Source organism: Panthera leo, chromosome C1, assembly GCF_018350215.1.
Source record: "Panthera leo isolate Ple1 chromosome C1, P.leo_Ple1_pat1.1, whole genome shotgun sequence".
Lineage (NCBI taxonomy): Eukaryota > Metazoa > Chordata > Mammalia > Carnivora > Felidae > Panthera > Panthera leo.
The window spans coordinates 169601335-169623729 of record NC_056686.1 but is presented as its reverse complement, the minus strand read 5'-3'; the positions used below and the strand labels follow the sequence as shown (position 1 = coordinate 169623729).

Here is a 22395-nt window from a genome sequence, read left to right as displayed (position 1 = left end):
TCCAGAGAGCAGATATATTTGGTAAATTCTGACACTAATGAATTACATGAGCATAACCCAGTTACTTCTCTGGTTTGTTTCTGATTATCAAGTCAGACTGTATTGACCTTGGAGTTCCCGTGTGACATATTTTTGAATTAGGGAAACATTAGCGGTATCCCCTATTGTAAGCTGGGTACCCTACACAGGTTGACTAATGTCTCTTTGCCCCTATTTCTGAGGTGCTTCAGAGAAACTCTTAAGTTTGAGTGGCTGCTGCTGAGTAACTAGAGATTTCTGACTGCCTGCACCTGCCAGGCCTGCCCCAGAGGGGGCGCCCTCTTTGTGGGATGGCCTGTGCCTGACTGGGGTGGTAGAGATTCATTCTCTCTCTTTCTCCAAACTTCTTTCCTCCCCTTGACTTCCTCCTAATTTGGGGAATTTAGTTTTTTGCTTTGGTGCAAATGTTTACTGACTATAGCAGCTGAATTAACTTGGAGCAACTTCTGCCATTCATTGAAAAAAAAATTAGGATAGATAAAAAGAATATTTGCAATTCTATAGTTCCTTACAAGTATATGCCTTTTTTTTGTTGTTATTTCACGGTATTTGACATTTTGACCCATTTTTATTCCTAAGCATTTTCCTCCTTGAACTGTTACCCAAGTCATGCTAGTTCTTCCCCTGTCCCCTAGCCATGGGCATTCCCTGAGACTTTGTGCTTGGCCTCTACTGCTCTCTCCTTATAACGGTTTCTTCCCTTTGGAGTATATCCAGCAACTGGGCTTAATTATCACTCTTGTGACTCCAGTTCTTATCCCTGTCACAGGTACAGCACCATATTTCTCCTTCAATAAACACTTCTACCTAGGTCACCTATTTGTACTTCAATTACAACCTAGTTAATAATTAAAGCTACCTTTTTATTACAGATTTCCTTCTTGTAACTTTTTTAGTATGTGGCACCATTGTTTTCCCAGGTCCCCAGCATTGAAACTTCATAGTCAGTTTATTGGTTCATCCACCCCACCGTTCATTAGAAATGTAATGGCCAGGGGCGCCTGGGTGGCTCAGTCGGTTAAGAGTCTGACTCTTGATTTTGGCTCAGGTCATGATCTCTTGGTCTGTGAGACTGAGCTCCACGTCGGGCTCTGTGCTCTCTCTCTCTGCCCCTCCCCACTCTTTCAAAATAAACAAATACACTTAAAAAAAAAAAAAAAGAAATGTAATGGCCACCTCCTTGTACCAGGCATACTGCTTGCCCAGGACATGGGGTGAGGGGGGTGAGCAGGGACTGCACCTCCCTTTTCTGTCACCTCTTTTCTATGTGCTTGGGAGGGGTAAATGATGTTCTAAAAGACTGTGGAGCCCACTTTATGTTTTTGTTAACTGACCTCTTTATAGTACTTCACTGAACATAACACTTCAGATCTCATGGGAGAAAATGGGCAAATCGCATGGACTGTATTTTGTATATCCTGAATGACTCTTGGATCCATAAATGTTGTGAAGGAAAGTTTATTTAAAAATTTCCAAAGACATAAATCCTAAAGGAATAAACTAAATTTCCTTTTCTTATTAATACAGTGTTAGCCCTCTCAATCTTAAACAGTTCCCTTTTATAAAGCACAAATTACTATGAATAGGGACCTTTATTACAATTTTGAGGTTTGTTTTTTTAAGCTAAACCGAGCAAATGTTATTTTTGCTTTTTAAAGCCTTATTATATTACCTAGGTTCACCAATCAACTGCATTGCATTTTCCACATACTGCTCTTATCCAAAATAAAATCTAATATATTCTTTGCCTTATGCGTATGATTGGGAAATAAATATTATTTTAAACATGTAATGAACAGCTGCTAAGTCATGGCACACTTCAGTTTATGGAAATATGAAAGGAAGGTCTCATGAATTTTTATGTTAATGGTACTTCATTGATGTATAATTTACTTACGGTAAAATGCATAATTAAGTGTATGCCACACTGAATTTTGACAAATGTATATACCTATGTAGCTATCCCCCAGCTCAAAATAAAGAATATTTCCATCATCTCTAAGAATTCCCTTGTGCCCAGTCACCCACCTCACTGTGAGGCAAGCACAGGTGTTATTTTTATTACCATAGATGAGTGTCTGTTCTTCACATTCATGTAAATGGAATCATATAGTACCTACTCTTTTGTGACTGGCTACTTTTGTTTTTGCATAATGTTTTTGATATTTATCCATTTCTGTGCATCATTTCATTCTTTTTTTGTGGAATAGTGTATCCTTGTGTGAGCATAATACCAATGTGATTTCTAAATTCTATTTTTTTTAAACCCGCCCAACCAAATGTAATATATATAAAAGTCTATCTCTAGGGAAAAATTTAGCACATTTTCATCTTTAAGCTTAAACTTTTAAGTATAAACTTTAAACTTTATCTTTAAATCAACTTGCAGATGATTTTTTGTTAGAAAATTGTCTCTTATTTTATCAGCTGCTCTTGAATTTGCATAAAATATCTTAAGATCTTTTTGGTGTGTTTATATATTACTATTGCTAAGAGCTAACAGTAGGTGAATGATTACTAAGTAATAGTCTCTGTGTCAAATTCCTTAAGTGAATTATTCTTTAAATTCTTAACAATAACCCTGTGAGGTAGGCAGTATTAATTTAGAAATAGGTTTTGCCCGAGGTAACTTTCTCAAGGTCCTACCACTAGGAAGAAATGGAGCTGGGATTCAAATCCATATGCCCTTAATCGTGTTGTCATATTCTCTTGCATTCTAATACTTATTAGAATGGTCACATATGTGACCATTTGATGTGTCAAATGTGTATTTGATGTGTATTATCTCATTTAATTCTCCTGGTAACTCTAAAAGATATGTTTAAAAATCACCTTAGGGCATACTTATGGACACATCTTAAAAATATAGATCTGGATCTCTGTAAAGAAGTTATAGTTAAGAATATAGATTTTGAAATAGTAAAAATTTATTTTTTATGCTTGTTTTAAAATTTGTGGTTTGCTCCTATGTTTCTTAAAATGGAGAGAAGGGGACAAGTGGGCTTCAAGGGTCAAATGCCAAGATCTAAAACATATAATACATTTGGTACAAATTAAAATCATTTAAATTCTAAACTGATTAGAATGAGCCAATCTTGAAAGAATTACAATGGAAAATGCAATGCAAATAGAATTATATTTTCTTTCATCCCCATGTACTTTTTGACAATAAATCCTGCACACAGACCTAAGACGTCTTTTCCTAGAAAAAGCAGAAAGATACTAATTCCTAGATAGTGGTATTCCAAAGTCATTGGACATGAAAGGGTATAGTGGTTTTGGAATCTGGCAAGAGAAGTTAGTTACAGTCTTATGGCTCTGGATGAGACCCAACGGTAGTCAATTTCAAATAAAGGTCACGGTTAGAGAGTTAACACTTAAGCATTAACTTGAACAGATTGCATTAACTAGGGAAGGTCCACTGAGAATCACATTTCACAATTGTATCAGGTACTTGGAATTCCTTAGACTTTATAAAACCATCTGACTCTTTAAAAATACTATCATAATTATGTGTTTTCAGTGAGCCTATTTTTATGAATAAAAATTGGAATAAAGAAGGATGTGATTACTTTCCTCCCTGAACTATGTTAATAAGATGCCTTCTTGTTGAGACCACGAGGCTGTTTGTGGCTCGGGCACTGCAGTGCCCTGGGAGACATCTCTGAATTGCAAACCAAATTCTGTGGAGCTTAGGGATGTTAATTTTGCAAACTAATATTTGTATGAGAGTGATAAACTCATGTTTGTACTAGTATAATAAACAGTCGTCAGTTTCATTAGCAGAGAAGTAGGAAATCGTTGATGCTAGGAGAGAGTGCCTGAGAGAACCAAGCAAGAACTTGAGGGAGAGCTGCCAAAGATAGTTTCCTGATGGAGGCCCGTAGATGCTTGTGAGATGTAGGATGATGTGCTGTTCTGCAATTCATGATGTTACATTCAGTTCTAGACATTGAGGCAAGTGAATTGTTAATATAAAAACTTACCCACATTTGAAGAATTCTTTGTCACTTACTTTGTTGCAGCCAGCTCCTTTAACTTTTTCATATATTTTCCCCCCCCAGATAAAAACACCAAGGCAGTTCCTTTACAACCTTTTCTTCTCAGTGGTGGAATGTAAGCTAATCAATATCTAACGGTTTTTGTGCAAAGCTCAGTAAATAATAGATTTTATTTTACCACCGTAGAAACCAAAATTTAAAAACCTTATGCAGTTGGAAGCTGAGAGAGGAAGACTCCTAGCAAAATTATTAGCAAATTAAAGTAAAGAGATGATAATGGTATTACTGCCTCTGTAAAAGTCTGAGAAATCAACTGTTGATAGTTAAAAAAAAAAAAAAAAAAGCTGTTGCTATCTTACTTCGGGTGGCAGGTGCAAAAAACATAATAATGCAAGCAGTATATCCCTCTATGGTTTCTTTGTAATTTCCCAGTTCTTGGAGCTTTGGGGGATATATATGTAGATGTGAGTAACTGAACTTGAGAAGAAGAATAATTCTCCAAATTTTTTGATCTAAGATATATTTTTCATGAATACACTTAGGTATGAATATGTTTGGTTTGAGCTAGCATAAATAGGTGAAAGGAAGTTCTTCCATATTTGAGCCTTGTAGATATAAATTTCCAAGTCTCTTTATTATTTTATTGAGCTACTAGTTACTTCAACTAGGTAGATAATTGTTTATGGTGAAAGGGATTGGAAGCATGGCAAGGGTCACATATATGGTATGGTATTGCCACCTCTGAGGCCAGCAGATATAAGTGCACTGTAGATGAATCAAATATAGTCCCACCAAGAATGTAACTGCTTCGCTATTAGCTATTAGGAAATGGTCTACCTATGTGCATGTAGTTGTGTATATATAGTTATGTAAATACCTACTTGAAATCTTCCTAAATCACTTTATAATAAAATTTTTTAAAAAATCTCTGGGAATGTTATGGAATCCATTTGTCTATGCTTCAAGCAAAATTATATGGTAACAACATCATTGAATCATATTAGATTCAATGCAGTGATATTTGGTATAGTTTTGCCAAGAATTTTTATTAGAGTATGAGCATATTTCTAAAGAATTCCAAATATGTAGATAATTTATCTACATGCATTACGTTTGAAAAATACCTATTTTTAAATGATAGAAAAAGTACAAATCCCTTTCTGTATATGGGTGAGGATAGTTTGTAAATCAAAGACTATATCAGTTACTTCTTCAGAAATAGTCTCATCTTAAGAATCTCTCCCTCATGAACTCTTCATAGGAATGCAAATTGGTACAGCCACTGTGAAAAATAGTATGGGGGCTTCTCAAAAAATTAAAAATAAAAGGGTGCCTGTCTGGCTCAGTCAGGATAGCATGCAACTCCTGATCTCAGGAGTGAGATCTCAGTGTGAGTTCAAGCCTCACATTGGATGTAGCACTTTCTTGAAAAAAGTTAAAAATAGAAACACCAGATGACCCAACATTTCCATTACTGGGTATTTACCCAAAGAAAACAAATACACTAATTTTTATAGATATATACACCCCTTTGTTGCAGATTTGAAAAGTATGGAACTTCTCATTTCAAATTATGTACTTAGTAAATTTCTTCCAGTGAGTATAAAAATATCATTGAGTTAAATAGCAGTTATTCTGCCTATAGATGGGGCTCATGGCCTCTCTTAAGAACTTCACTAAGTTCACTGGGTTGTAATAATACATGCTTATCTCATTGAGTTGCTTTTAGATGCAGGAAATAGTATTTGGAAAAGTGCTATGTAATGTGTAAAGCATATATGAATGCAGGTGGTACCCCACAGGGGTAAACCAGTTGCCTGAGCATAAGCAAGAAATTGCCTTTCAGTAGGCATTGGTTCTGCTTCCATAGGCACTAAATGCCTTTTTTGGGGGATTCAGGGGTCATGATCTCTTCTTGCATGGTAGTGAACAGGGTTTCCTTAGGATTCGGGTGGTTTGTTGAAGAGTAGGAGCTTATGAGCATACTCACATTAAATAAGAGGCTAGGTAAACAGAATAAACATGAATGTAGTTCCAGGAGAAAGAGATCAAACACATAGAATTACTAAGAGCCTCCTCGCCACCAAATTTGGATCTACCTTACCAAAAATGTGAATGAACAAAAGAAAGCTCATGTTGAATTTTTGCTGACAGCTAAAATGTTGTATTTTTCAGAACGCTGCAAGTGTAAGCCTATTAGAGCTACACAGAAGACCTATTTCCGAAACAATTACAACTATGGTAAGGATAACTGCTGTGCTAAGAAAGTAGTGTGTGTGTGGGGGGGGGGGGCGGGGAGAGAGAGAGAGAATTAGAGCAGTTTAAGAATAAGGCTTAAAACCAAACAAAGACAACTTTTAAGCACATAGTGCCCTGTCCCAAACAATTAAAATGTCTGATGGGCAAAATTCTTAACCAATGCTTGATTTTGAATCATATTGGGCAGCATTGCTGGCATCTAGAACCATGTAATTAAGTAAGTACACAGAGCTGCATTTCAAACTAGATTGCTCTCTGAGACGCTGAGGAGGATTTGAGCTTGAATGTTTGGGGCTGCATGGGTTTTCAGTTTTGCTTCCAAGTCAGCTTCACTGGGGTGAACAGAGGAGCACTTTGATGCATAAGGGATGGATGGTTAACAGAGAACAACTTGGTGTCTCCAATCAGTCTGTCTCATGGAACATATTGACAGAGTTGGAAAGTAACACAGAAGTTGTTAGTATTCAATTAAGGAAATGTTTTGTTGTCTAGCTTGACCTAGAAATGTGACATTTTGATAAAATATTAATCTAAGAGCCACCCATCTAAATGTAGCCAACAGACTTAAATGGAGGAAAAAGCCTCCTGTCTTTGTACCAGGTACTGTGCAAAGTGACTTCTATACACTATCTTTTATAGTTTCCTCAACTGCCCCATGAGATGTATTATTATCCTAATTTTATCAGTGATTATTGAATGTAAGTTGTCCTTTCTTAAATTATTTAGAATGTACTTTTGGGTACTGGCATGCTTCAGAGTCACAAATATCAATTACTCTTATATTTAGACAACTCGGAGTTTTCCAGTTGATACAACAAGGGACAAAAAACATTTGCTGTAATCCATAGGCATTTTATTGTGATTTTTTTTCCTGGGCATCTATAAGATTAATAAAGGTCATGTGACTATATCTCTGAAGATGATTGTTGATGTGGAGTCAATGAATAAACATGACAATTAAATACATTTTTAGGGGCACCTGGGTGGCTCAGTTGGTTGAGCGTCGACTTTGGCTCAGGTCATGGTCTCACAGCTCATGGATTCGAGCCCTGTGTTGGGCTCTGTGCTGACAGCTCGGAGCCTGGAGCCTGCTTTGGATTCTGTGTCTCCCTCTCTCTCTCTGCCCCTAACCCACTCACATTCTGTCTCTGTCTCTCTCAAGAATAAACCTTAAAATGTTTTTTAAATACATTTTTAAAGGAAACTTTATTAAAATGAGAATTTTATTATCAAATTTACAGGCCTTATTTTAGAGGACATAGAACATATATAGCAAATTTATTTCTGTACTGTTGGGAGTAGGAAGGAGAGGAATTGGTAAGACTCTGTAAGAGTAATCTTTGATATCTATGAAAATATCATGTATTAGAAAGTATAAAATAGAAAATTCTCAGGTAAATAAATCTCTTTGAAATAAATGTACTAATTTTACAAGTTTTCTTCAATGGAATAAATTTTTATTTTTTGCTTACTACTCACCTTAAGAGGAATCTAACTTCTCTTAGCCAATGGTGGCTTGCAAGGTTGAAAGGTTGTTTTTCTGAGAAGTCAAATGCCTGGCTGCTAATTGGAGGATCCATTCTTCTAAAACCCAATGTGAAAAATCACAGGGAAATGGAGGTCTTGATTTTTAGGAGATTAGGTTTTCAAGATTGAAAAATGTTTTATGGACTTTTAAGTATAGTTATAGTAAAAAAAAATCATAATAAAAATGTTATTTCAAGGGAATTTAGTTTACTTGGTATTTATTTTACTTTTCTTATTATTGATTTTTACTTTATCTTACTTTCTTAGTGCTTCAATGGTTGATGCTGCTGTTTTGATTAAAAGTTAAAAAACTAGTGGTTACAAGTCATGGAAAGAGAAGATTTTTGACACAGTAGCTGAGGGAATAGTATAACGTAAAATGGAATACAGATCACATTTAATGGGAGAGAGATCATTTCTTTTTCATGGCCAAACAATAACCAGGTTGCCCAAAGTTGAAGGATTTCATGTGTCTGCAGCTTAATGTGGAACATCTTTGGGGGAAGGCAGGCACTCAAATGATTAAATAGAAGGAAGAATGCTGAAAAGAAAATGCAATTTAATTTCTGAAATCTGTTGATTTTTGTCATAAGTATCTGCCTGTGTCTAATGAGAAAACAAAGTTGGGGCGGGAGTAAATGATAATTCAGATGACCTGTGCTTCATTCAGATTAATTCAGTAAAAGCTCTTGAGCTTTAACAAAATTACTTGAATAATAAAGTAAGTCTTGTAGAGAGATATTTGTTTTGGAGTGGGTACATGTGCTAAAAATTTCTAATGAAAATAGTAGACACACTGGGTAAATAAATCATTAGTTTGAGAACATTTGCACAGTTTGCTAATCTCTAAGAGTTGATGGATGCTATGAAGCACATTTACATAAACCAGGACACAAAAAAATGCCTGCTAGCTGGGCTTGTCAATTTATCATCTGATTCCCCCAAATGACATTTCAAAAAAGGGCAATCTTACTTTTTGTTAAAATACAGACTAGAGAGAACACTAATAAGGGATTTCTTAACTCACAAGTTTCACCAAGCAGGGACAGCTGGGTAGTTATGTTTGTTTGCTGTAAGTTCTCATACTTTTCTCCAGAAACTGAAATACCTGAGAAGCAAAAATGAGATTTTGTCCTGAAGTTTTTAGAATTTGCAATTTAATTTCTATCATACATATATTGTACTGGTGGAATGTTATTGAATGTTTCCATATAGACTTGGGGCATTGATGAGGGGAATGGTTTATTAGCTAGCTTTATGTTTTCATGGATTACTTTTTTCCATTCCTGTGTAGTCCAAAAGACCCTAAAATACATGGGAAGGAACTCAGATGAAAGTGGTTTGCAGATCTGTTCCTAAGAGGCTTTCAAAAAGTGGATTAATTTGGATATATTGTGTCTTCTTCCGTATAACATCCCTAGATATTAAACTAGAGCAGCCGGGGAGCCTAGTCAAAAGCCATTGGCTTCTTACTAATTGATGTTTTTACTTCTTTGTAGGCTTTCAAACTCCTCTTTCAAAAAAAAAAAAAAAAAAAGGATAACTCATTTATCAGAAGGAGGAATCTAAAAAATTTGGCTCTTCCAAAGGACAGAATACCCAGATTAGACACAGAACTGTGCTTTCTAGATTCTGAGACAAATACTTTGACTTTGCAGCGAAATTGGTTATTTTTAAGGCAGTTCATCTTTATGTTGAGGAGTGAAGCTGGCTCTTGTGAGATAAAGTGGGTGCCAGCATTTCCACTGAGAGAGGTAGATTAATGCAATTGACACATTAGACCATTGTCCATACCACATGAGAGGAAGACATGTTGGAGTGTCTGACTTCAAAGCAGATGGAGGAAAACAAAGTCAAGTGGTAGCAGTTTTTATTCAAAAAGAAAGTGTGGTATACTCACAGGAAAATATAAAAGATAATCTGCTCTGAAATGAAGAAAGGAGCTGATGTCTAAAGAGTCACTGGGGCGCCTGGGTGGCTTGGTCGGTTAAGCGTCCGACTTCAGGCTCAGGTCACGATCTCGCGGTCCGTGAGTTCGAGCCCCGTGTCGGGCTCTGTGCCGACAGCTCAGAGCCTGGAGCCTGTTTCAGATTCTGTGTCTCCCTCTCTCTGTGACCCTCCCCCGTTCATGCTCTGTCTCTCTCTGTCTCAAAAATAAATAAACGTTAAAAAAATTTTTTTTAAAGAGTCACTAAGGTAAGGAGGTGGAAAGATGGTGGAAACAGTTGGGGGACACTGTAGAACAGGACTTGAAAGCACTGAAGACCCCAACTCTTTAGAAAATCTATGAATCTTATAGAATACTGACAAGTAAACAAAGCATATTCAAGTACTAGGTCTTTACATATAGTGAAATTAATATAAACTTCTGTTGGTAGCAATCGAAACTACATGCATGCACACATTCCAAATAAAATTTTGGAGGAAAATCACATCAGATTCACTCAACCTTTGATTATCTAAATGGATTTTTCACTATGAAGTACATGCACACATGTACACACACATATACATGTGTATATATGTATACACAAATATATATGTACATACAAATTGGAAGGGGATCAGGGCTGAACATTAAAGGGGGCAGGTGTGTTGTGTAGTGTGTCATTCACTAATGTCTAAGGCAAACATCTGATTGACTTTTCTTCTCCATTCGTTGAGCAGGAAGTGGATATGAATTGACTAGAAAGAAGTCTACCTGTCTTTTTTGAATGGGGCATCTATCATGTATCATATTACCATATCGACTTTATTTTCTTTTATCCAGTCATTCGGGCTAAAGTTAAAGAAGTAAAGACCAAGTGCCATGATGTGACTGTAGTAGTTGAGGTGAAGGAGATTCTAAAAGCTTCTCTGGTAAACATTCCAAGAGAAAACGTTAACCTTTACACCAGCTCTGGCTGCCTGTGTCCTCCACTTAATGTTAATGAGGAGTATATCATCATGGGCTATGAAGATGAGGAACGCTCCAGGTAATTCTTTCCCTAAAGGTTCAGAATAATTGCTATACCTATCATCTCTTTATTTCATTTCTCTAGACGTCTTACTCTGGAGTTCTTACCTGGGGATCTAACTCCTAGGGGATTACCGATAGGTTGTATTTGGGTCCCTCAATATCATTTACTGGATAGAAAAGTATATGTGTGCAATTTGTGGGTGTGCATTTTTCTGGGGAGAAGGATCATAACATCATTTCTTCTTAAAGGAGTCTATGACTCACAAATTATTAAGAATTTCTATTCTAAAATCTGGCTGTCCTATTGTAGAATAAACAGTAAATCTTTCTTGGCAACGATTCCTTGTATTTTTCAGTAATATCTTTTAATTTTTCAAAAATGGTTGCTTCTTTAAAAAATACAGATTACTGTTGGTGGAAGGTTCTATTGCTGAGAAATGGAAGGATCGACTTGGTAAAAAAGTTAAGGTAAGCCTATATTTTATGTTCAAAGTGATACATAAAGTAGAAAACCAGACATTTGTCATTTAAACAAAATAGCTGCCCTTAACAGCATGAGAATTATTAAAACCTGAGCTGTGTGTGTGTGCGTGTGTGTGTGTGTGTGTGTGTGTATCTCAAATTCTAACGACTGAGTTTGTCTTTAATGTCAATTTCATTTAAGGAGTGAATTCTCTATAAGTGTATCAGAGATTTAACTACAGTTGCCTAACTTCTCACAATGAGAAGTCTGGCTATAGTCAGTCCAGTCCTGGTTGGGTAGCTCCACATTATCATTAGGGCTCCAGCTCCTTCTAGCTTGCTGTTCTGCTATTTTTAAGGGCATTGCTTCCATGCTCATGTTCACCAGGAGGTCGCAAGATGGCTTCCCACCTCCAGTATCACACCTACATTTCAGGGAGAAAAAAAAAGAGATAAAAAGAAGTTTCCAAGTGCCCCATCTAGCAATTTTTACTTAGGTCTTAGTCTCATATCCATCTCTAGCTCCAAGAGAGGATGGCAAATGCAGTTTTTTAGCTGGGCATAAATTGCAGTTCTGGGAGTTAAGAGGGGAGAACAAAGGGTGGGTAGGAAACTACCAATGTTGTCCCAATTCGTAGACACCAGTTCTTCTGTACAAAATGCAGCCATGTTCATCTGTGTATAAGACATCTGAGCAAATTAGGTCCTTAGAGCAGTAATGTAGCTTTGTTTTTAAACCACTGATTCTTAGATTCTGTAAGTGATACATTTAAAAAATCACAATAGGGGCACCTGGGTGGCTCAGTCAGTTGAGTGTCTGACTCTGGATTTCGGCTCAGGTCATGATCTCATGGTTCATGAGGTTAAGCCCCACATTGGGCTTTGTGCTTACAGCACAGAGCCTGCTTGGGATTCTTTCTCTCTGTGCCCATCCCCAGCTAATGCTGTCTCTCTCCAAATAAATAAACAAAAAAATTTTAAAAATCACAGTATATAACCTTATTATAGAAGGTTAGAAGGTTTCATTTCTTTTCTTCTTACTATATACTAAGCTAATCTGTTCCAAAGAAAGGAATGTATGCGCAGATTGGCAAAGAATTGAAAAGGGTGTGTGTGTTGTGGGCAGGGAGGGAAAAGAAAGAGTGGGAATTGTACCAAACATAATACATCCTCTAACTTCTGTGAGTTTGAAGGCTTGGGAAACATTTACAGGGTAAGTTAAACACCCCTGAGCAGTTTATCTTATACATCTGGCACTTGACACAGCAGACACATTTGAGTTGAAGTGACCTACAAAAATGTAAAGGGCATTATTTTGCAGGGAGAAACTACCCTTCAGTAAGTTCTTTTTTTCCCTGGTATATTTGTCAAAAGTGAGATGTATTTCAAGTTCAGACTTGTGGGAATTCTCCATTTGTATCTATTTTCAGTTACTTTGGTGTTTATTAAAAAGTGGCTCTTCTTCAGTAAGTTGGAATCTCTTACTGTTCTTTTAATTTGGTTTTCTGCTTGCTAATTCAGAACAGGAATTTGTCCTAAATTCCTGTACCAGTTGGAAGAGCTTTCAACATCCCTGCTGCAAAGCATGTAACGAGGCTTGCTTGCTGCTTCTCTTTTGGTACCAAAACAATTACCATCATGTAAAGACCCAGGACACATGGCTTGTTTATCCTATTTCTTAGGCAAACATTTTCCATTGCTTTCTACAGGGGACTCATAGAATTGTTGTGAAATTCTTTATATCTCAGTCTGGATGTAAACATGCTAAAGGGAAGAATTAAATCAATAATGTGACCATTTTTTTTAAATTAATTTATTTATTTTGAGAGAGCGAGCGCAAGCAGGGGGAGTCTGGGACAGAAGATCTGAAGCAGGCTCTGTGCAGACAGCAGTGGGCCTGATGTGGGGCTCAAACTCATGAACCATGAGATCATGACCTGAGCTGAAGTCAGACATTTAACTGACTGACCCACCCAGGCATCCCAACAATTTTTAATTGATATTGCAGATATTCATGGCTAAATATCTTGGGTAGGAAAATCTCTTTTGGCTAGAATTATTGAGATCCTTAGTTTAGTTTTCCTGTCAATTTGAGGATGTAAAAAAGAGTTTTATGGATTTTCCCTTTTCAGCTGATTTTTTTTCTTTTTGCTCAGTGAATAGAATAAGAATGAGATAAAGACCTTCTTTTGGTTTTGCCATACAGATGGTTGTCTACCTAAGTCTCTGTTAGAGCAGGTTGTTCAAATCAAAATATTTGGTCTGCCTTGGGCAGTTGAGAATCAGACTGTTTTTTAATATGAAAAACAATAAGATTGTAAAGTATGCTAAAATGAAGAATTACTTTCAGTAATTGAAAAATGATAATTATATGCTAAGCCCTTCATATATTTTTCATTTGTTAATCTTCAGAACAGTCTTATAAGTATATTCTATTATTAATTCCAATGTGCTAATGATTAAAATGAGGTTTAGTAAGTTCAAGAAACTTTGCACGGTAACTGATAGAGTTAGAATTTGGGCTTGGGCCATCTGACATTAGCTCCTTGCTGCTCAAAGTGTGGTCTTGGGGCCAGCAACATTGGCATCACCTGGGAGCTTGCTACATATGAAGATCTTGGGCCCCAGCCCAGACCTATCGAATGAGAATCTGCAATATTAATATCTCCAGGTGATTTCTGTATTCATCGAAATTTGAGAAGTAGTGCTGTGGTCCTTATTCACTACGTTTAACACCAATAATATAACTTCCTTTTATTATATTACATGTAAATACTATTGGTAGTGTTACTATGAAATATTAGTGAACTTGACTGTGGTCATTAGAAATATTGGTAATGTCGGCTTTGTAAAACAGAATGAGTGCAGGACCTTATCTGTTGTGATTGTCGCACTTGGTAGATATTACTTGGAAATATGTTTTTAAGAGATCTTATTTGCCCCCAAAATTTCTATTTTTTTCGCTGCTTAAATCACATATGTTTTAAAAGGCTATGTTCTGATGTATTGTAGAAGAAGAAGATGAAGAATAGCCCTTCAAATTCTCTGTGTAAATCTTCCATTGGTGATCCCCTGTGTAGTGCCAGACTTGTGTATGTTAGTTCCGGAAATACCTGCAGATTTTGATAGATATTTTTGTCACCATTTGATGTGGAAATTTTAAGTTTAAGGTCTGATATGAAAACATAACTGATATATTATAGGTGGCCAATTTGGTGCTTTTCATGATCAGAGAATTATGTTCACGTAGCATCAATTTTGTTATCCTGGGATATGAATTTTATACTTTTGGAAAAGGGTTTTGAGTTCTGACTTTGAGGTCTTACTTAGTTGTTAGAATAATAGAAATGATGACCCTGGTGATACATGCACGTGAGCATTTTCTGTTTTGAATTTCACAGCGCTGGGATATGAAGCTCCGCCATCTTGGACTCAATAAAAGCGATTCAAGCCATAGTGATTCCACTCAGAGTCAGAAGCCTGGCAAGAGCTCCAACCCCCGTCAAGCACGCAACTAAATCTTGAAGTGCAGAAAGAACACCATTGGACTTCCTATTAAGACTTGCATTGCTGGACTAGCAAAGGAAAATTGCACTATTGCACGTCATATTCTATTTTTTACCACAAAAATCATGTGGTAACTGATATTACTTCTATTTTCTCTTTCATTTTCTGTTTTTCTCTTCCCTCTTTCTTTTTTCTTTATTGTGTTCTGAGTGCAGCTCCTTAAATATATGTATTCTGTTTCACTAATCCTGGGAAAACTATTCTCTGCAATAATAATAAATTAAACATGTTGATACCAGGGCCTTTTTGCTGGAGTAAATGTTAATATGCTGTTCTGCACCCAGATTGGGAATGCAATATTGGATGCAAAGAGAGATTTCTGGTATACACAGAGAGCTAGATATGCTGTGAAACCTAGTCTGCTCATCTAATTACAGCCTCATTTTCACATGCCTTTTGGGCATTCTCCTCACGCTTAAAAGTTCTGAATGTTTATAAAGGTAAAATGGCAGTTTGAAATCAAATGCCACACAGGCAAAGCAATCAAGCACCAGGAACCATTTATGAGGAAACGACACACAAGATAAATTATTTGCAAGATTGGCAGGAAGCAAAATAAATAGTGCTAGGAGCTGGGGAAAGAACATTTTGCCTGATTGAGAAGCACAACTGAAACCAGTAGCCGTTGGGGTGTTAACGGTAGCATTTTTCTTTTGACAATACATTTGGTTTGTTTGTGAATATATTAATCAGCATTAGGGAAGTGAATTGTAACTAGACATCTGTTGTTATCAGCGTACCTCTGTTAAGTTTGCTTCCCTTTAAATAAGCCCATTGGTGTAAGTTTTTTTTTTTTTTTTTTGCATCTTTTAAAATAAATCTTGATGTGTTGACCAGGAAAAGAAAGTATGTATGCATGTGCACCAGGGTATTATTTTTGAAAGGTACATAGCTCTATAAAATGCTGTAGTTTGCAGCATGGTAAAATGTGCAAGGTTGTGCCTGTGTGTGTGTGTGTGAGCGTGTGTATGTGTTTGTGCACTCACACCCAAGCTGGACTGAATTACAGGCCTGTACTTGATCATTTGGATTTGTGCTGTTTAATGCTCAGTAAAATATGCCTAATAAAAGGAATTACGGTTGTCAGGAGAGAGATTATTCTTTTTTCTTTTAATATTTTTATTTATTTTTGAAAGAGCACGCAGGCAAGGGAGGGACAGAGAGGAAGGCAGAGCATCCAAAGCAGGCTCTGTCCTGACAGCAGAGAGCCCAACACAGGGCTCAAACTCATGAACCGTGAGGTCACGACCTGAGCTGAAGTCCAATGCTTTGCTTAATTGACTGAGCCACCCAGGCGCCTCAGGAGAGAGGTTATGCCGACTTTTGAACCAAATGCACAATCTTGCTACCCAAGCTGCAGTGTCCCCAGGGACCTTGGGGAATAACTGATGCTTTTCCTTCCTTCCTCTAGCAAGTTCTTCATAGCTTGTGCCAATCACTTGGATGTCTCATTTCCTTCAATTTATGTGTTCGATATTAGTAGAACAGATTTCCAAGATACGGTACACTGAAAATAAAACATTTATGAAGCAAAATGGTGCTGTGCTTCCTTCTACACGGACAATCGTGTGGGAATGAAATTCAGTCTAGAACAAACATTTCCACAAATGGTAAATAATAATTCCTCTAAATTCTCTCTTTTGAAAGTAAGTGACCATCTCAACCTTCTGGCTGATGTCCAAGCCCCTACAGTTTCTGGAATCCCACAAGAAAGAGTTCCAACCTTGCCTCCATGAAGACCGCATGCTCTTTTGAGCTGCTGTGTGGTTGCTATCGATAATTTGGCCACCCGCTTTATTCTCAGATGGCTGGGGCAGGTGCATATCGTTCTAGATGCTACTGTTACAGCCTTAAAGAGGTAAGTTTGGGTGTCACAGGGCAGGAGTGAAGTGCCGCAAGGGAAGAAATACACCTTGGGATCTCTCGTCCTGATGTTGATGCCCCAACTGAGCTTCAAGGATTGAAGAGTGGAAAGTAGAATTCTGCCTTGTCCCGTGTTTCTCAGGCATCTTTCATGTTCACTGTGGGAAGAAGGGCAAGAATGGACTGTGGGAGATTTAAAAGAATTGATTTCTCAAATCCACACAATGTCATCGCTTATTCCAAAGCACAGTAAGAGGAATTTTAAGTGATGAAATATTTTGATGTACAACCGAAGCCACAGATGTATCCAAGCCCCTGAAGTATTTTTTTCGGGGCGGGGGGCAGTGGTGACCATAAGTTAGCTCCTGTGTAGAATGACACAATTTATGCACAGTACATATACAACTATAAACAAAAGAGGACTAGATTTTGGGATTCAGCTGTGTTCTTTACCACCTTCCCTTTAGTGATCTGCACTGGCAATGGTTGATTTTGTTTGTGTGAGGCTCTGTCAGTTAAAGCTTCTAATGGTATGAGGTCCATGAATAAAGTACTTTTGGCATTCAGTTTGATAGTTGCAATGTCTTCATTAATTATGTGCAAGCCTCTTTTGGGAGATAACATGATTTTTATGGTGGTCATGTTTCTAATCAGACTGCAAAATCATTTCTACTCTGCAATTGCCATAATACAAATGCATCTTATTAGTGTCTCTACAGGCTTTTCTGACAGGTACTCACTTTGAAAGCCACTAAAATTTTAATCTATATGCATCCTTGTCAGTGACCTTGAGGTCTATAAAATTCACTTAAAATTTCTTTGAAAACTTTTGTTCACCTTCAGGATTTTAATTTCCCCAGCCAAGTAACAGGAACAAAATGTTAGGTGCGTGCTGAATAGCAAAAATTAAAATAACAGCAAACTTGGAGTCTCTTTGCAGATATGTGAGTATTTTACTGTGTCACATACAGAGTGTAATCTGACTCGGTGCCATATGTTGCACTGAGCATTGGGGGTGGGGTGGGACAGATCCATGGGTCTCCACATCTGTTATGTATTAAGAAGGCAAATACAAAAATTACAATCACTGTGAGTAAATATCACTACTTATTGCCTTCTGCAAGAAATTACTTGCTATTATTTTTTCAGCAAGCAAAATGACAAATAAGTATTTCAAGATTGGTATTTATTTAGACTGAATTTTATTACTTAGTATGAGCATTCAAGAAGATGGTAAAAATGAGATAAAGCAGAGATTTCTAATACTGTTAGTGAAATCTGATAGAGTTTTTGAATATGGTTCCCAGCTGTATTAATAAAAAATGGTATAGTTGTACCTTTTGATAGTTATCTCTCTGGGTAATAATATCTAACAGTGGCTAGAGGTCTATACAAAATACGTGCATGTGTATAACCTCATATAACCCTTGGAAGTCTGTGAAGTAGGTATTTCTATATTATGGATGAAAAAATCAAGTTATGTAAGGAGCGGAGCTGGGCCTCAGACTCTCTTATTTTTATTTCCTAAGTTATATGTTTTCAACCATTGCAAATACTGAGAAAGATCAACGCATCCTGACATTATGAAAAAGCATAGTGTCAGGCACGGAGTGGACTACTAAAATTTTTTCTTAAACTGAGGTCTACCGACTGAATGCCAGAAAGCATATGTAATATAATTCCAATCTGATCCCAAGTACTGTCATTTTTGCTCTTCGGTTTTCCTTGCCTATAAAATTAAAATTTCATGGAATGATTCTTGTAGAGGATGAGCAGGTAAGTGAATTTTGGCATTAATAGTTTCTTTTGTTTTGGCATTACTAAAGTTACATGATTCTCAGGAGGGAAAAAAAAGGTATTTTCCCTCTAAGTGTCCGTTTTCCCTTGAATTTGGAGGGAAGTATGGCGTTGAAAGTACTTAACAAGGTCAGGAAGAAAGTTGAAATTGAAGGTTGATGGTTACTACAAATAAAACCAGGCTGGCTGCTTTCCACTGAGAACTCTCTTTTCTCATTCTTAGATCTTCCCTTAATCCCTCCTGCCACCAGCATCCTCCACAGCTGAGAAAGAAAATGATTCTACATGACCTAATTCCTCTTGCTTTTCTTTCATTAAATATTTTTATTATGACGGGGATTCAACACGTTGAAAGACACCTAAAGCTGGGGTTTCTTTGGGTAAAGTGTAACCATTATTTGTTGTTTCTACTTTGAATGGCGGGTGTTGAGAAGTCAAGGAACTACGAAGAAGGGAAGGGCATGCTCAAGGAAGTGTGTCCGTCCAGAAAGGGAAGGATGTGTGGGCTGAGGAGGCTAAATCAGAAGTGAAAGGAAATGCAGAACAGAACTGCCCACTAATCTCCAGGCTGTGAAGGGGAACAGCATGTCTTAGTAGCATGGTAGTGCTGGGGCTGCCCTTCCAAACAGCCAGCACTCCCTCCACACACACTTAACATCATGAAATGAGATTGAGTGGGATTGCAGGGTCGGGTCTTAGGAAAACTTGAGGCAACAGCAAGGGTAGGTCAAGGTGATACTTTAAGCTTAGGATAGCTTGGGATGGTAAACAGTCTGTGAAACAGAGAACCAAGTATTTCTTGTCTATACTGGATGGCAAATAACGCTAATCAAGTTGATCTCATTCCCTCTAATTTTATCTCTACATTATTTTGGTGACTCTGGGGGAATCAGGGCTTCTCAGAGATAGGATCCCTGCACTAGTATTAAGAACAGAATTTGAGGTAAATAGTTATGACTTAACTGGACAAAAGAATAGATGAATATAAACAAAATGCCTACTGAAAAACTCTTTCCCTGGGGCTTATAACTCCAAGTGAGGTATCAAAGCTTTAAAAAGAACCACGAAGCTCAGAAATATACCCACAAAGGCTGCGTTGTCCTGTCTGTGCACATTTATCTCTTTGCCTCTTGTTCCTTCTCACCTATTCTGCTTCTTTTCATATTGTTCTGCTCATTAAATCAAATACAGTCCTGTAGGAACTATTCAGAATTGCTAGAAAATCAAGCATGGAGCAAATGGAAGAGAGTGACATTCTTTAAAGCCTCTGGTCAATATCCATGAAGCTCATCTGAATTTCTTTCAAATCACTAGTTCAGGCAGTCTTGTCTTTAGCTTCTCCTGTGTACCCAATACCAACAGCCCGAAACCACAGCTTCCACACTCCCTCCTTAGAAACATTCGATCATCAAAATGGTCCCCTTATCACACCTTGAAAGGATCTTTGGAGTTAGGGCACCTGGGTTCAGATTCTTTCTTTGAAACTTTCTGACTGTTTAGCCTGCTCTCCAAGTTTTAAGATCAGGTGAGTTGAGCTGGGCAGAGCCTGTTGAGCACTGCCTGGAGCATGGTAGGGGCTTAATAAATATCAGAATTATTTGACCTTTTACTTTGGAATTTTCTCTGTAAGGTGCACAGTTCTCAAATAGGGCTCTAGTGAGTGCTTACCCAGTCAAAAGAAGAAAAGGCCGCTTCCAAGAGATCCTACATCATGCTCTGTTCTCCCTCTGTCATCTTTAAGATGACAAACCCAACAAAAATCTCCTTCCTGCATTCTCAGGTTGAAGACTGAAATCTTTTTTCTTTTCTTCCTCTTCCTTAGCAAATGTGCTTAGACAGTAGCATGGTCAGGAGACCAGATGGATACTCATTCCATAAAAAAAAAAAAATATTCTGAAAAAACTACATAATAATTCTACAAATACTATTATCACTGGTAAAATTTTGTTTTTTTCTTGGGTGCCTGGGTGTCTCAGTCAGTTAAGCGTATGACTTTGCCTCAGGTCATGATCTTGCTGTTTGTGGGTTCGAGCCCTGAGTCGGGCTCTGTGCTGGCAGCTCAGAACTCGGGGCCTACTTCAGATTCTGTCTCTGCCTCTCCCACACTCATGCGATCTCTCTCTCTCTCTCAAAAATAAATAAACATTAGAAAAAAATTTTTAAAAATTTGTTTTCTTCCAAATATGATTTGTTTTGAAAATCAAAAAACCCAAGTGCTTCTCCAACCACTTTTTAATATGAAGGATGGTAAACTTATAAAAAGCATAACATCTTTATGCTGGTTATTTCTATGCAGATGTCAACTTCCAAATTGATTCACTTATTCTTCCAACTTTGGAACTGGGTTTTTATACTTTACTGTTATTCATGGTAACTAAGAGGTAATTTCATGTAAAGGAGCAAAACAAGTAAGCCAACAGTTTTCTTAATGGTATTGGTAAAATTCTGGTCCCCCAGAAAGGTTATTGTTCATTGTTTAGGTGAGCAAGAAGGGACCTCTTGCAAAGATATGTGTTCTCAATATGAGCAGAATTTTGTCAGAGGAGCTTCTTGGTGTTTTTCATTTCCTAGGGAGTTCCAGAAGTACTAAAATTATATCGAGACAAAGTGTTTATATTTGAAAAGTGCAGGCTCTGCATTCCAGGCTGCACACTGAGGGCTCTCTAAACAGAGGCAGCTTTTACTGAAACTTGGGAAATAAGGATAACTCATAAAGGTTTGGACTAGCACATACTGGAAAAATAGAAGATAACCTGTGAGCTAGCCGCAAAAGGGAACAACCTAATCCAGGAGTTGGCACATCTTTCTGTAAAGGGTTGCATAGTAAATATTTAAGGCTTTGTGGGCCATACAGCCTCTGTTGCAAGCTCTGCCCTTGAGGCTTAAAAGCAGGCACCGATAATAATACATATATGAACGAGCATGGTGGTGTTCCAATAAAACTTTATTTGCAAAAAACAGGAGGTAGGCTAGATTTAGCCTTTGGGCTGTAGTTTGCCTACCTTTGTGGGTCTAATCAAATTCTCACTAACTAGTTTCAATTATCTTATAGTTTTTTGGACTTATGGAAATAGGTAATTTTGGTGGCAAAGAGACTTAACTACTGAGAGTTGAGGCTTCTGCTTAAATAGGACTTTGCCTTAAAATTTTACCATTAGAGAGTAATCTATTGGGTAGAATATTGTTCTCTTCAGGAATAAAATGCAAGGGCTTGGGAAAGATATCAAATTACCATTTCCTAGTATCAATCTAGAACTGAAAGAGGCCCTAGAAGTTGCCTAGAGAATAGGGGATTGAAGGAAGCCAGAAAAGGGAGACATTAGTTGCCCCATTTAAGAAGTTATTCATAGGGCCCATTTGACCACCCAGCAGTATTTCGTTGTTGTTGTTTGCCTGCAAAGGCACATTCTTTAGGATGATCCAGCAGGGAAAATCCATGTATAATACAAGATGGTAGAATCTACAAAAGAAATAAGAACAAAGAGTAATTCTTTTAAAAGTCCCTCAAACTGCTGGTCTCATTCCTCTCTTACCTCCCCTCCCATTCATTCTAGTTTAGTGTATTGAAATGTGTTCCTACTGCTAATTAGCCTCTATTTTTAAAGCTGGCATGCTTGTAATAATGAAAAACTATAAATATGGTTGGCAGTTGCTATTTTAAAAATATTATTTAAAAAAAAAAGGATACTAGGAAGAGTTGCGCATGTACTAAAACCCTCTTGTGTGCTTAACCCATTCACCAGAAGCTTGATTTACAACTGCGTTCCCTGCCTGATGAATCCCACATGCCCCATAACTTAAACATCTTAATGTGCCTCTCACTGGAGTCCCTTTTTATTTGAATGTAAATTGATTCTGAAACTGCTCCCAGCCAGAAGTTTGTGTTTGAAATACTGTAGCTTAGAGGCGAATATAGTTATA

At 37.3% G+C, this 22395-nt stretch overlaps 1 protein-coding gene across 2 annotated transcripts in view; it reads left to right on the top strand.

The window, feature by feature from the left end:
• Positions 1 to 15896, top strand: part of FRZB (frizzled related protein) — a 32229-nt gene extending 16333 nt beyond the window's left edge. For both annotated transcript variants that reach the window (XM_042949336.1, XM_042949335.1), the window contains 4 exons: positions 6216 to 6281; positions 10597 to 10801; positions 11190 to 11253; positions 14649 to 15896. In XM_042949336.1, coding sequence (XP_042805270.1) covers positions 6216 to 6281; positions 10597 to 10801; positions 11190 to 11253; positions 14649 to 14765 — 452 coding nt within the window. In that variant the 3' untranslated portion in view covers positions 14766 to 15896. The remainder of the gene's footprint in view (positions 1 to 6215; positions 6282 to 10596; positions 10802 to 11189; positions 11254 to 14648) is intronic.
• The last annotated feature ends 6499 nt before the right edge of the window (positions 15897 to 22395 follow it).